General features: G+C 42.8%; 1 protein-coding gene across 1 annotated transcript in view; it reads right to left on the bottom strand.

Annotated features, from left to right (window-relative positions):
- Positions 1 to 14,825, bottom strand: part of GPLD1 (glycosylphosphatidylinositol specific phospholipase D1) — a 90,025-nt gene extending 75,200 nt beyond the window's left edge. Inside the window, exons 1-6 of the mRNA XM_075585587.1 lie at positions 14,691 to 14,825; positions 11,829 to 11,884; positions 11,297 to 11,375; positions 7,534 to 7,631; positions 6,295 to 6,405; positions 402 to 450 (exon numbers count right to left, since the gene is read on the bottom strand). Of these exons, the coding sequence (XP_075441702.1) occupies positions 402 to 450; positions 6,295 to 6,405; positions 7,534 to 7,631; positions 11,297 to 11,375; positions 11,829 to 11,884; positions 14,691 to 14,787 (490 nt within the window). The 5' untranslated portion in view covers positions 14,788 to 14,825. The remainder of the gene's footprint in view (positions 1 to 401; positions 451 to 6,294; positions 6,406 to 7,533; positions 7,632 to 11,296; positions 11,376 to 11,828; positions 11,885 to 14,690) is intronic.
- Between the last annotated feature and the right edge of the window lie 405 nt (positions 14,826 to 15,230).

Genomic DNA, 15,230 nt, shown 5'->3' with positions numbered 1-15,230 from the left:
ATGTAAAAGACGAATTTTGAACAAATGCAGTGATTGTACTTTAAACCACATTTTCTACTATATCTCCACTTACAATACACGTACTGCCATTTAACTGTAAGTGTATTATCTTTTCATTAAGGCTGCAATGTGTAAATGATACATGCAATATTCAGTGCTATATAAAAAATAATAAATATTGTTCTACATAATAAACATGATATTATTATTTTTGAAAATGTGAAATGAAAATGTCTGCTCTCCACAGACCTCTTTTGTATATACTCTTTTATTTAGTTCTCACCAAACCAAGATGACAGTATGTTGGTCTGTAAAAAACATTGACAGGTCTTATTTAAATGTTGGAAAGTATATTACAGAATGCAGCCAACGCAGATATAAATAACGAAACTCAGTTTTACCAAAATCCCCAGTTCGATGAGCGTCTCCATACGAGCCTAGAAAATCCACCTACAAATAAGATTAAGAAAAAAGAACTTAAAATGATAGATAATGAAGCATCTTAATAAGCCATTGTTCCTGCGTTAGAGGGGATTTTTATTACTATCTTCTGGGTGCAAAATTCATCTGATTACAATGCAGATTTGTATGCTGTGATATGTTTTCGCTGACCAACAATAGAGGTTTTTTTTAGAAAATTAAAGTGGAATACAACCTTTCCCAAAATTACTCAGTCTTTACAATATATGTATCTTTTTTACTGTGCTACCATAGTACCATCGAAGAAGAAACCTATGAGGTTTTGAAAGCTCTGTACACTTTAATTTCATCTATGAGCTCCAATGTTGGTCCTCTGAAATGTATCACAACCTACAACGAAGCTGCATTTCTCCAAGACGGATATGGCTACAAGAACATTGAACAGCATCAGCTGAATACAATGGGATTCTTTTTTTCCAGTAATGCCTCAGTATTGCAGCCAGAATACTTTTATAATTAAAGCAAGACGGGAGAGGGTTAAAGGGTAACCCAAAAGAATTCCTATTTGCACTCCCCTACAGTATACTAATAAATGGCTAGGAAGAATTCAATCCCTGGGTAGAACCCATACACCATTTAGTGAAATACAGTTAAAATACGTTTTAATTAACAATTATGCAAAGACTAATACAAATATTTAAAGAAACAGAGAGTGGGTACAGGGAGTAGAGTGGGCTATTAGATCCTGTATTGGTTGCTGTAAGAGCACAGCTAACAAATATACCAATCGCTATTCATGTGTCATAACAGTCCTATGTATAACCCTCTTATCAGGCACTAAATCTCTCGTGCTAGGTGAGGTGTGTATATGTATCAGTCATAAACAGGACTTGTAACACACCCAACCTATGTATATAAAAGGCTATCATATGCTTTGACAACTTATGTATTGCAGCGTAAACTCCCCTAGGGAGGGACATCACATGATAGCCTTTTATATACATAGGTTGGGTGTGTTACAAGTCCTGTTTATGACTGATACATTTACACACCTCACCTAGCACGAGAGATTTAGTGCCTGATAAGAGGGTTATACATATGTAACGGGTGTATCCCCCTGATCTGACCCACCCAATCTCATATTGGCCCGTGTGGTCTAACCAGTCCCCATTACAAGGTCGTGTATGGTGGTGCAACTGCAAGTAACAGGACTCTTGAGTCTCCCGCTTGGTGGTATTAGGGGATGTCATCAGGACAGGTATCTGAGGTAGTGGGTGCGAGTCCAACTTACTTCATGTGCAGCGCCTCCACCTCATCAGGGTCTATGCTTCCGCAGGGAGATGATCCTGGTGAGGAACTCCTTCTCGGTGGTGACTGCCACTGTAGAGTAATCTCACACTCACACAGTGGGGGTTTCTTTAACAAGGGCATCTTTATTGATGAACTGATCACAGTAGACTGCCCCATGCAGCTCTTAGCTTCAGCCGCACATTCCGCCGTGCTGTCCCTTTGCCAGGTACTACCCTTCTCAATTGAAGTGGGGTCCCCTCTCCCTTCTTGGAGATCACCCCTGTGCCAGGTCCCTGGACACAGGGTGGCCTAGACAGGCTTGACTAGAATATTCGTGCCACTAGTTACAGCACTAGGGTCACAAACTATATTGCACTCTCAATACGTTGCTCCAACACCTACTTGTCAACACTTGGCAACTGCTTTGCAACAACACTAAACTTGACAGTGTTGTGCCCTTTATACCTCAGGGGCAGGCACATCTCTGATGTCACTATCCAGGGACTCAGAGCATGTAGCCACTCCCATCCATACACAGGGCACCTCACCAGGGTGTGAGGGAAAACCTCTATAACTACTGCTGGCAAGCCTGTACTTACCAGGGCTTACTGCCAACAGGGAAGATGTCTGCAGTCCATTATTATGCATGGCTACACATAGGACTGTTATGACACATTAATAGCGATTGGTATATTTGTTAGCTGTGCTCTTACAGCAACCAATACAGGATCTAATAGCCCACTCTACTCCCTGTACCCACTCTCTGTTTCTTTTAAATATTTGTATTAGTCTTTGCATAATTGTTAATTAAAACGTATTTTAACTGTATTTCACTAAATGGTGTATGGGTTCTACCCAGGGATTGAATTCTTCCTAGCCATTTATTAGTATAGGGGAGTGCAAATAGGAATTATTTTGGGTTACCCTTTAACCCTCTCCCATCTTGCTATATGTACTTGGTTCCTGTATGCACCCCTTATCTACACGTATATATTATTTCTGTACACTTGGAGAGCGGCAACACCCTTTGTTTCATTATACTTTTATAATTAACCTGTCTATTCTCAAATATTAAAAACAATCATATGTAGGTTCGCATTAACATTTAAAAGTCTTGGATCACATTCCACTAATGCTTTTGCTGTGATCCTTCTGCATGAATTGATGTATCCAAATATTTAACTTGTGATGGGCAACAGCATTAATATGCGACATAAAAGACATACAAGGTCACCTCTAAATTAGTACCGAAGAAAACTCTTGCCAAGTTGGAATTAAGCTGATAGAGTTAATGCTGGTATTCATCAAGTCAAAACTTTAATAAACTCCTACCATAACTAACACATTTTAGGTGCAAAGAGAACAAATATGACCCAAATTGATTCCACATTAAAGCGTCAATATTAATATATTTTGCTCTAACCTTTTAGAAATACACTACTAGTCATATAATGAAAAAAGCAGGAGATCTTAAAATAACAACACAGAGCTGATGAAAAGAGATTCATTACATTGCAAAGCAAAAGTGTCACTCTGACAGAGTTCAAGGTCACAAAGTATGGCTGTGATGGTGATGGGGTAACAGGCTCACTAATAAAGGTTAAGCCTGTTTGGTTACCTCTGTTCCATGTATTGGGTCTCAGAATTCCCAGCTCTTGAGCCTAACTGTTGTATAATCATATTGTAAAATTATGCGACAAACAATTTATGTGTTTTTTGCTTTCCTGGAGTGACAGCAAGCAAAGATTGCAGGGCTATGAGTTTCAAGGGGGGAAAGGGGGTTGTGGAGAAAGTGTTGTCAGAATGTGTCTAGGTATTTGGGGTCCAGAGTTGCTGGATACCCCAAAAATGAGGAAGATTGGCAACTGTCTTGAATGTTTTCCACTTTTGAATAATCTTTCTCACTGTAGAATGATGGACTTTAAATTGTTTGGAAATGGCCTTATAACCCTTACCAGATTGATGGGCAGCAACAATTGCTTCTCTAAGATCATTGCTGATGTCTTTCCTCCTTGGCATTGTGTTAACAGACACCTGAATGCTCCAGACCAGCAAACTGCTAAAAGTTTGGCTTTTATAGAGGCGGTCACACTTGCTGATGATCAATTAATCAAGGGTATTTGATTAGCAACACCTGTCTGCTACTTAGCATCTTAATTCCTATGGAAGCAGTAAGGGTGTACTTAGTTTTTCACACATGGCTTCTCCATTTTGACTTTTTTTTGTTAAATAAATCATGACACGGTGTAATTTGTCATGTGTTGTTGTTCATCTGAGTTTGTATTGACCTAATTTTAAGACCTGCTAAGGAACAGATGATTGTTATTATGTCCTGATATGTAAAACCATGGAATTCAAAGAGGGTGTACTTTCTTTTTCACATAACTGTATAGGCATATTGTCCCGGCAAAATCACCCCTTGAAAATGCTTGCGTGACTCGCCGCTACGATTCCCTGCGTCAGCACAAACAAGAAAGGTAAATGGGGCATCGGGATGTGAGGTGTCCCTGGAATGGTCAAGGGTTCCCTAGGTTAAGGGGGATACCCAGTTAATGCCCAAGTCACCCAGAACCCTGTATAAAGGTTCTCGGGTGCTCCAAACATAGATAAGGTTGTGAGGAGTTTTAAAAGTCTAGTTTATAGTGTGTGGGGAATACGGCTAGTAAGGAATAAAGTGCCTCTTCTTATTCTATTTCCCATAACCAGAAGACTTAGGAAAGTTTAAAGTGTATATTTTATTAACAGGGTGTTTTAAAATACATCTATGCTTTGTGCACAGTATTATGAGCTGGGACTTTCTGATCCAATGTTCTGACCACTGGGCTACCAACTTGGCGCTAGTGTGTCTACTCAGACATCGGACATGAAAGCCACAAAGGATGCCAGAGGTGTGAAGGACATTTGGGCAGGAGGTTTAGGCTCGAGTACCCACATCCTGGGATGAATGGAGGTCTTCTACTATTTGCCCCACCAGACTGTGAGGAGCCTAAACCAGTAGGTGGCTTCTGAATAGCAAGTGGCTTTGGTGGCAAGTTTGCGCATGCCCTTGGCTGATTCAGAAGTCCACCTTGCCCGGCTTCAGAAGACTGGCATCGCTCTGATTGGTTGGTGAGAGAGTGTTTCCACGCTGGGATTGGCTGTAGTATTTTGTGAATGAGTTCCAAAATACTATAAGAATCACCAAGAAGTGCGCAAAGTAGCTGTAAAATGAATCGAAGAGGCACTGTGTGATGATAAATTGGCCGATTTTCTCCCACAGTTCGTTCAGGCTTTGAAATATGAAATCTATTTGGACAACTCCATAGTAAGGTCATCAACTCCTCAGCCAATCCAGTCATCAGATTCTAAGCGCCAGAACAGCAGCGGCAAATTTAAATGTACCAAACGATGCTCCCGGAGAAATAGCAAGAGACCGGCTTCAGAAATGTTAAGGCAAAATATTTTCTGGCCAGCTTTTTGCGACCAAGTTCTCAAAAAGGAACATAGTGGCCGCGGCTAGGATTGCAAGCTGAATTTAGTTCCAGAAAGTTTGGATCTAGCTCCCGGATAAGTGATTTCAAGTCCTCTGGAGGAAAGAGAGCAGTGGCGTCTGGAACTTCATGCCGATTTGCATTCCAGGACATTTCGAGCTAAGTCCCGGTTAACTAAGGACTTTTGTTTTACGTTCGATTCAACTAGGAAAGTCTAGTTTTGTAGCCCAGACCCCCAGTAAGTGTGTCTTTCTTATGTATTTTGTGTTCCATTGTGTGTATGCCTATTTTAAGTGAATAAACCGCAATTTATTTCATTATCTTGATATGCTCAATGAATGATTGTGGCAAAAAGGTGTAAACTGCCTGTTCTCCCGTGACAATGGCTTTAATGAATTTCCAACAAAGAAAATACCCAGCTTTTAAATATTTTATACAATACATTTTACATTGTGTTTAATAGCTTATCAATGTGCCCAAGACATCTTAAATGTTTTATCGTTGCTATTAACATGTCCTTACAAGTTACTATCGTTTTTTTTTTAAAATCACCTTTACATAAGTAAAATATAGAAAATATACAACTTCTTGATTTCGCTTATACACATCTTATAAAAAAAGGATCCATTTGTTTTTTTTAAAACATATTAAAATAAATGAACTATAGAATATTTTTTTATCACGCACTAAACAGTAGCTAATTGTTTTTTTAACACATGTATTGTATACCAATTTTATGGTTCATCTCCCTCACCCACCCACCAATATTTCAGTATCTGGATGAAGCTAATGCCCCATTTGGGTACATTATGACCTAAATAACGTCAGGTTAAGTCCCTGTGCTAACCCGAATGGCATTTTGTGCATATGCGATGTTAGGTTGAACACCCCTTTTGCAAACCATTAGCACTAAAGGCCGGAAACAAAATAACCATAAATTATTTAAGGAGGAGCACTGGGTTAACTTTGTTACATTGCTAGTTGATCTAAAACAGCATATTCCATAATTATAGGTTAGACAAGGTTACCAAGTATCATTGAAACGAAAACAAACTACACCGGCGGCACAACTCAAAGTGCAAACTTTTTGGCCGAGGTCGATATAAATACTCACTGCCCCCATAGTACTGAGGAATCCTTGGTCAATGTCCAAGCTATGCCAGGTCACATCAGACACCATGTGGGAGGCGATGCCAAACAGGAAGGCCACCAGTCTCTGTGCACCCTTTATCACAGTAAAGTACATGCTATCAATCAAAGCAGGGATTGTGAAAAGCCAGAATAACGCACAAACACATGAAACACTGAGAACATTCTCTTTATAGTCACAAGCGGCTGCAGCGGTGATCTATGGGAGAAGGAGTCCTAGTAGTCATGCCAGTGTCATTGAGTTGGGAGAATATGGTTCAGATCCCAGGGCCAACTCTACGTGACCTGACACAAGATCTACAGTATAAAGGGCATATTCAATCAATTCTGATAAATGTCCATCTGCACATTGGGGAAAAAGTGGGCAGAAACTCGGCAAACCCCTCTACCCCATAGAAAGGATTAAAAGATTGGCAACGCTGCTTTGCTCATATTGGTGAATGTGCATTTAGCTGTATGATAATAAGCATGTGAATTGGTCATTTTCAACAAATTATACATTCACATGATACTAAATAAGCTTAAAAGAGCTGAGGGAATGGGACTGGAATGCTGAAGTTCACAATTTTTCTTTTTCATCTACTTCAGATGGCAAAAAGCCCAATTTGGCTATAAACATAATAGTCACAATACAGATAATCACCTACAGTACCTAACCTTCCTAGCCGCCCCTGCATGCTAAAGAGGCTAGTGACGTATTGCAAGGCAATCATTGCTGGGGTATGTAGGGGTTTAACCCATGTGACACTCCCTGGGAATCCTGACTCCAGTTGCACTTATACCCTTCCCACCCCACTCCTGATCTCACCCTACCACACTACGCATAAAACAACCCCTTTCTTCCAGAGCCTACAAACCTACTGGCCAGTAGTAGATAGGTAATTTTGATGGAATATGGAGATATTTAAAATGTTTATGGTGAGTGGAACCCTGGTAAATATTAACAAAGGTTGGGCGCATTTATCAGAGAATATTGAATACGGCCCTACAGTATGTGTTAGACGTCACAATTAGATTGTAGAGTCTTCAGGACATGAATACATTATGACTGACATTGCATGCTCAGCTTAGCAAAACTTTTAGCATAGGTTGAACTTATGGACATACAGATGTCAACTTCATCAACTATGTAACTATGTAACTGTGTAATTATTGTAGCAAAACTTATTGCTTGAGAATTAATTTCGTTTTCAGGCATCCGTACCTCATCCCATGGGCGTCTATAGACTTTTCTGATGTAACTAATACTGGCATTTAGGAACGGTGTCCAGTGCGAATCTTCAGAGACATCATGGTATTTTCCTATAGTAACACAATAAATATATATATATATATAACAAGTATGTAAGTATATGTATTATATATGTTTTACCTTAGTGCTAATTCAGGTTATTTATAAACAAGAATGGCAGCAGAATAACTTGTTTTACAGTTTAATTACAGTTGTTAAAGTATATATATAGTCAAACATGAATAGACGTTCTGTGGATAACGAAATGCTTTTATTTGTGCGAGCTTTAGAGATACACTGATCTCTTCTTTCGGCGGTGTTACAAATGTAACGGGTATTCCCTGTGTACACATACGCTACTGATGCTGTATATTACCTGTGTGGCCCCCAGGAGCCTAAGCCTCTACTCGGGGAGCCTGCGGTACATATATATTTTATACTCTATAAGTCCCAATGTCATTCACTCCCACTTATGAGTGTACACCCCTTTGCCCACCACCGTGTACCCCCACACCGTGACCACAGTATAACCCTTGTCCTGTGGTCAGCGCTGGCACTATGTGTGAGTACTCTGTAGGTGGTGCACGTGCGTAACAATACCTGCCCAGTGCGACGGCACCTGGGCATTCAAAGGATCTTCAAAAAGGATCCAACGACCTCCTGGATGATGTCCGGGGTCACCCGCGTGGTGCTCGGTCATGCTCTCTCTGCGGAGTAGGCCTGATCCCAAGCCTCTTGGTAGGAAGTGCAGCGTCCGCTGTGTCCCTAACTGTACTATTGACACTAAAGAGGCAGGTTCCCTAACATAGGGCCTGTCCCTGCAGTAACACAACCTGGTATATGGCTCAGGACTTAACTGGGTCCAAGGGGGCTGCTGGCCTAATGCAGTGGGTCACAGATCCTGCACTTACCTCCTACCCCTAGCTCTTCCTGGTCCTGACTCACTAGCGTGGGCTCTGTGACAGCTTCCTAATCCCTGCCTAGGAGAATCCTCACACACTATTGGTTCCCTGGCATCACATGGGGTGTCCTAAGGCTCATGGGACTTGTGGTCCCTGCTCAGAGCCTTCTCCTGATTGGCCACCTCTTTGCGCGCTTCTAACTGCGCCTGCGCAACTTGCCTCAATCCTTCCCGTCACTCTAACACACTGCGCATGCATGCGCACAACTAAGATGGCGGCGCCCTGCAACGAGAGCCGCGAGAGTACCTGCACCAGGACCCAGCAACCGCCCACGCGCTACCGAAGGAGCGCCGTGCACGCACACGCACCCGCACCTCCCACGCGAGCGACTGCCGCGGTGAGTACCTAGAGGGATTCCGACACGCAGAAGAGGAACCTGGTTACACAATGAATACGTGCAAAAGAAAAAGTGAGGCGCTCCTTTAAGAGGACAATAAAGTGATGGTGAAATATTAAAAATATATATTTTAACAATTAAACTTATAAAGGTGCTTTTATATATTAGTGACTAGCTGATATACCCGGCGTTGCCCGGGATGTAATGTTCCCGCTCCCTTCTCTCTCTCCCCTCCTCCCTCTCTATCTCTCTCCCTCCCCCCCCTCTCTCTCTCTTTGTGTCCCCTTTCTCTCTCTGTCCCCTCCCCTCTCTCTCCCCCTCCCCTCCCCACTCTCTCTCTCTTTCCCTGTCTCCCCCCTCTCGGTTTGTCCCCCGTTCACATCAATCAGTTCCCCCCCTCCCTTTACAGCTTCACGCAGTGTGTGTGCGCGCGTCAGGCAGTGTGTGTGTGTGCGCGTGAGTCAGTGTGTGCGTGTGCGTCAGCCAGTCAGTGTGTGTGCGTGTCAGTCAGTCAGTGTGTCAGTCAGGCAGTCAGAGTGTGTGTCAGGCAGTCAGTGTGTCAGGCAGACAGTCAGTGTGTCAGGCAGTGTGTGTGTGTGTGTGTGTGCGTCAGCCAGTCAGTGTGTGTGCGTGTCAGTCAGTCAGTGTGTCAGTCAGGCAGTCAGTGTTTCATGCAGTGTGTGTGTGTCAGGCAGACAGTGTGTGTGTGTCAGTCAGTCTCTGTGTGTGTGTGTGTGTGTGTGTGTGTGTGTGTGTGTGTGTGTGTGTCAGTCAGTGTGGTGTTGCCTCCTCTCTCTCTTGACTGTTCCCCCTCCCCACGGAGGAAGGGGGAGACGGGGAGGCTGTGTTTGTCCTGACTGTTCCCCCGTCACCCCCCCACCCGCGCGGAGCTGCTGATTGTGGGTGGCGGGGGGGTGTGCTACCCGCTCGCTGGACCCCGGCCTGGCCTCACCGCTGGCTTCTCCCTCCCCCCGGCGCTCCCGGCGGAGAAGAGCCCAATGAAAGGCGGCGGCATGAGTGAAGTGCAGGGGTGGTGAGTGCGGCGCAGGGGTGAGAGGCGGGAGGCGGCGGGTGCTGCTGAGTGCGGGTCGGTCCAGAGGCGCACGCGGTGTGAGTGTGGTGTGACTGTCACGGTCTGCGTAGTCGTGGCCGTGACGTCACCCCACCCCGCAGGCCAATGAGCTGTGGGGCACAAATACACACACAAACATTTTTTTCAGACTTATATATATAGATGAGATAAAGTGAACGTCGCAGCTCAACCCTATAAAGAGAAGATCCAAATTCTCCTGACGTTGATTGTAGAAAATAGCTTTTGGGTAGCGCAGATTCACCATATGTGTAATAAATAATAATAATATAGTGTAGTAATTTCTACATGAATGACAACTACAGTAGGTAATCATAGAAATGGGGACTCACACTTTCCCAAATGGGTATCAGCAGTGGGTATATCAATGTGATCTGATTTCTTCCCACTAGTGGAAGGCAACTGGTCTCAGCAGGAGTCGAACTGCAGTGAGCCAAGAGTGTTCCCAGCATTACCCTGTACCAGCCGTTCCAGATTCGCGATCGATCGCAACCGGAAGTGACGCGACTCCAAACAGCAGGGGCTGATTGTCTACACCTTAGCCACGCATCTATAGTTTTATGTGTCTATGCACATAGTGCAAATGTAAGTGCATTTCTTATTGTTTAAATATATACATTTTGAACATGCAATGTTGCACTAAGAGTGTCATCTCTGTCACACCGAGGGAATCCTGCTGAGACCAGTTGCCTTCCACTAGTGGGAAGAACTCAGATCACATTGATATACCCACTGCTGTGACCCATTTGGGAAAGTGTGAGTCCCCATTTCTATGATTACCTAGTTGTCATTCATGTAGAAATTACTACACTATATTATTATTATTTATTCCACATATGGTGAATCTGCGCTACCCAAAAGCTACTTTCTACACAATGAATAAAGCAGAAAGGGTTTAACTTAAAAACAGTGCATCTTGGAATGTATCTGACTGAGGCCTATCCCTCCCCCCTGTGCTGTATGCAATTTATGACTTGAGGTGCTAAATAGTCCCTGAATGCTAGTGATGTAGAGTGTGTGTCTGTGTGTAAATATATTTTCAAAAATAGAGGTAAGGTTGTATTAAAAACCAATCTCTTAGCAAGAAGCACATTAGTGAATATACATTTATACAGATCAGTGTATCTCGAAAGCTCTCACAAATTTTGGGATGCTTCTAGGTAAAGTCATCAAATGAGCGCATAGTAAATGATGTCCCGTAGCAATACTGTAAAACGTATTGGAGCTGCAAATTAGGGGTGACATTTTTTAGATACCTTTTGCTAAGCACAGCAATTGCATATGTCCGTAAAGAAGGGCGATTTTTGCTTCCCCTTAAAAAAAACTCTCTCCCCTGCATCTACTTACCTTGCTTACAGATGCCCTGATAGAAAGCATCAGGGTAAACACTCCCCGCCTGGTATGCTTCTGGGTGTTTTTGTAACAGCTGGAGAAATAAAGCAAATAAGGTCGTTGTTGGATAAACCGTATTATCGACAGCACCAATTTCATATCTATTGATGTAACACTAACTGTAATGTAATAATAGAACAAAAAAAATGATGCTGAAATTGTCTTAATCGTGAAGACACAAATTAAGTGCGGCTTAGCTGGTGTGAGACTGGGCGTAATTGTGGGACAGATGCATTTTCTACCCATCGCCTTCTAAAAATAATGAACCAATTTCCCCCAAAAATTAGCTAAACCATTCAGAATCTGGATTTGAAAAGTCGCCTTTCAAATTAGGTTTTAATGTGCCAGGGCCACTTAAACAACATCTCTTGGAAGCGATAAAGTACAATTTATTAAAAACGCAATTAACCCTTTCGTTGCTAGAGGTGTGCCATCCATTGGGTAGAAATTACAAACAGAAAGACAGAAAAAAAAACGTTTTTCTTACCTCCCGGTAATTAAAGTTTCCATCAGTTTGGCTGAAATACTCCAAAGCTCGGTGTGCTGTACAAAGTAATTTGCAGAATTAAGTGGTACACCTCATTAAAATGTCTTCATCAAAAGGCATCATGTGTGAAATATTAAACATTTTCATGTGATTGTTTATAAAAGTATTATCAATGGATGAGATTCTGAAGAGAAAAAAAACACCTTCATACGTCTTGATGTTTTTAGACAGAAGGCATTGGGAACTGTTATGAAAAAGTAGAAAGAAAAAAAGGAACCTGCATTGTGCTCGAAAATTTAAAAGTTCAGAGCCATTTGTTTAGAATCTGCTTTGAAATAAACTATACATTTCAAATGAATATAACTCGACAAGATTCGAATGTATGCAAGGCACAAGACTTCTTACACTGAGCTGCATTCACTCAGGGCTCATAACAGGACGTTACCAAAATCAGCAACGGATGTTATTGGCCCTGAGGTTAACGCATATCCACACATCTAATTATATGCAAAAAAAAACAACAGCCGCTGTTTACCTAATTAGCATAGGGTTAACGCAATGTTAAGTTAGCACTACATTGCGTTTTCTCCAAGCATGCCTTATCTAAGATTACAGGCTAAAGCAGTAACATTCCGGGCATTACTGAAATCCCTGCTTTCTGATTGGTTAGAATTCCGGGCATTATTCATTCAGTAATGGCCGGATTTTTTGGCAACTTGCCAACTCACCTTTCAGAAATACAGGGGGAGCGTGGCATCTCCGTTTCTCTCCTCTCACAGCAGCACATGCAGACTCTCTCTCACAGCACATGCAGGCTCTCTCTCACAGCAGCACATGCAGGCTCTCTCTCTCACAGCAGCACATGCAGGCTCTCTCTCACAGCACATGCAGGCTCTCTCTCACAGCAGCACATGCAGGCTCTCTCTCACAGCAGCACATGCAGGCTCTCTCTCTCTCTCTCTCTCTCTCTCTCTCTCTCACACAGAGCAGCATATGCAGGCTCTCTCTCACACAGCACATGCAGGCTCTCTCTCCCAGCACATGCAGGCTCTCTCTCTCACAGCAGCACATGCAGGCTCCCTCTCTCTCACAGCAGCACATGCAGGCTCTCTCTCTCACAGCAGCACATGCAGGCTCTCTCTCTCACAGCAGCACATGCAGGCTCTCTCTCACAGCAGCACATGCAGGCTCTCTCTCTCTCTCACAGCAGCACATGCAGGCTCTCTCTCACAGCACATGCAGGCTCTCTCTCCCAGCACATGCAGGCTCTCTCTCTCACACAGCACATCCAGGCTGTCCCTCTCTCTCACAGCTGCTAGTGCTGTCAGAAGCTGGTGGGTCCCAAATAGTAACTTTGTTACTTGCAGCAAAGTAACATTTCTTCCACCACTTGTATAGCTTCTGCTAAGGTAATTTTTATCTGTTTTTTTTTTGTTTGTAGTTAAAAATCACTGTCCCCCAACTTCTCTTCCCATTCTCCCCTTCATCCACCTCCCCCCTCCCCTCTTCTCACCCCTCCCCCCCCACAACACCTCCCTCTACCCTCACCTCTCTCTCTCTCCCGTCACCTCTCTCTCTCCCCCCTCTCTCACCTCTTTCTCTGTTGAGGAACCTTAGCGCTTGCACATTTATTTAGCGCACGAAGGCTGGCCAATAGGAGACGGGCTCTGGACAGGGACTACATATCCCATGAGCCTCTGAGTAGTCACCTGTCCTCAGTTAGCCAATAGGGCTGTGTAGATGCTTGCTGACAGGATAGGGAAGTGTTCAGCAGGGACCACGCTAGTCAGTGGGTGCTGGGATAGCAAGGGGAGTGGTGAGGGTGCAGGGGTCAGTGACCCACTGCATTAGGCCAGTACTTCCCCCTATGCCCCAGTGCAGGCCCTGAGACACCACTAGTTTGTGGGTGCTGCAGGGGAACAGCCCTCAGATAGGTACCTTGCCTTGTTAGTGCACAGTATCAAATGAGGGACACAGTACTGCGCTGAGGAGCCTGCCATTCTTAGTCTGGGCTCAGACTACGCTACGGAGACATCCTTTGCGGTGGAACTCATCGTGAGAGACTGCGCTGGATCGGCGGATCCTTTTCGAAGTGTTACGAACTATTCATCCCACGGGCAGTACAAAGGACTCTGGGTCATCCCTTAAGGTTGGAGGAAAGGACATTTCACCAACAACATAGGAAAGGGATCTTTACAATAAGGGCAGTTACAATGTGGAATTCATTACCCATGGAGACTGTGATGGCAGATACAATAGATTTTAAAAAAAAGGTTGGACATCTTTTTAGATGGGAAAGGTATACAGGGATATACCAAATAAGTATACATGGGAAGGATGTTGATCCAGGGATTAATTCTTGGAGTCAGGAAGGAATTTATTTTTCCCCTTATGAGATATCATTGGATGATATGACTCTGGGGTTTTTTGTTTGCCTTCCTCTGGATCAATAAGTAAGTATAGATATAGGATAAAGTATCTGTTGTCTAAATTTAGCATAGGTTGAACTTGATGGACGTACGTCTTTTTTCAACCTCATCTACTATGTAACTATGTAACTATGTAATTCTTATGGGAAATTAGTCTACTGAGTTTTGGGGCGTTGTCGATCGGGCCACGGTCAGGCTCCCTTTAGCTGCACATTCCTTGCGCCCAAATTCCAAGTAAATGTTACTTCATCTGTACGTCTTTCTCCTAAATGTTGTACTCCTTCACGCAAAATACTGGCATGAAATATGTTTAGCTGATATGTAAATCATGTGGCATTTAATACTACTAGTTTTGTGTTTGTTACAAATAAAACAAGAAATAATTAAAAACTGATCATTATCTATATTAGAAAAAAAAGGATACAGTACTTACCAATTTCAATATGTGTTGAAATGCCGCATGGCGTAGCCTGTAACCACAGCAAGGAAACCACAAATAACACAACAACCCATAACCTGAAAGCTACCATGATTTACCAAAGGGTATGAATAAAACATTATGCCTGAAACTCTTTTAGAAAGATCCTTGCAACCTTGTAGTTTGACGTTCTTATCTCATGTTATTGACACAATAGTTAAACTGTCAAGATCATGAACAGACTGTTCCAGAGTTAAACAAAAAATATGTAATCCCAGAAAAATATTAAGCGTTAGCACCACACATACATCTTGAATCTAAATAAATAAAAGTCGATGTTATTAAACTGATATACTGAATGTGAGACATGCATATATTTGTTTTTCTGGGACTTGTGTAACGGTTTTAATTCACTAACATAATGATTTAATTAAATGATATAAAAGTGATCATTGTGATATGTTACAGTGTAAAGGTATATAAATTGTATATATATATTATCGGTATATAGATGTAACCCTGTCCCTTCTGGTCCCTCGGTTCCCTGTATTCCCC

Source organism: Ascaphus truei, chromosome 2 (genome assembly GCF_040206685.1).
Source record: "Ascaphus truei isolate aAscTru1 chromosome 2, aAscTru1.hap1, whole genome shotgun sequence".
Classification (NCBI taxonomy): Eukaryota; Metazoa; Chordata; class Amphibia; order Anura; family Ascaphidae; genus Ascaphus; species Ascaphus truei.
The sequence above is the reverse complement of the archived record's forward strand: the minus strand, read 5'-3'. Positions and strand labels throughout refer to the sequence as shown.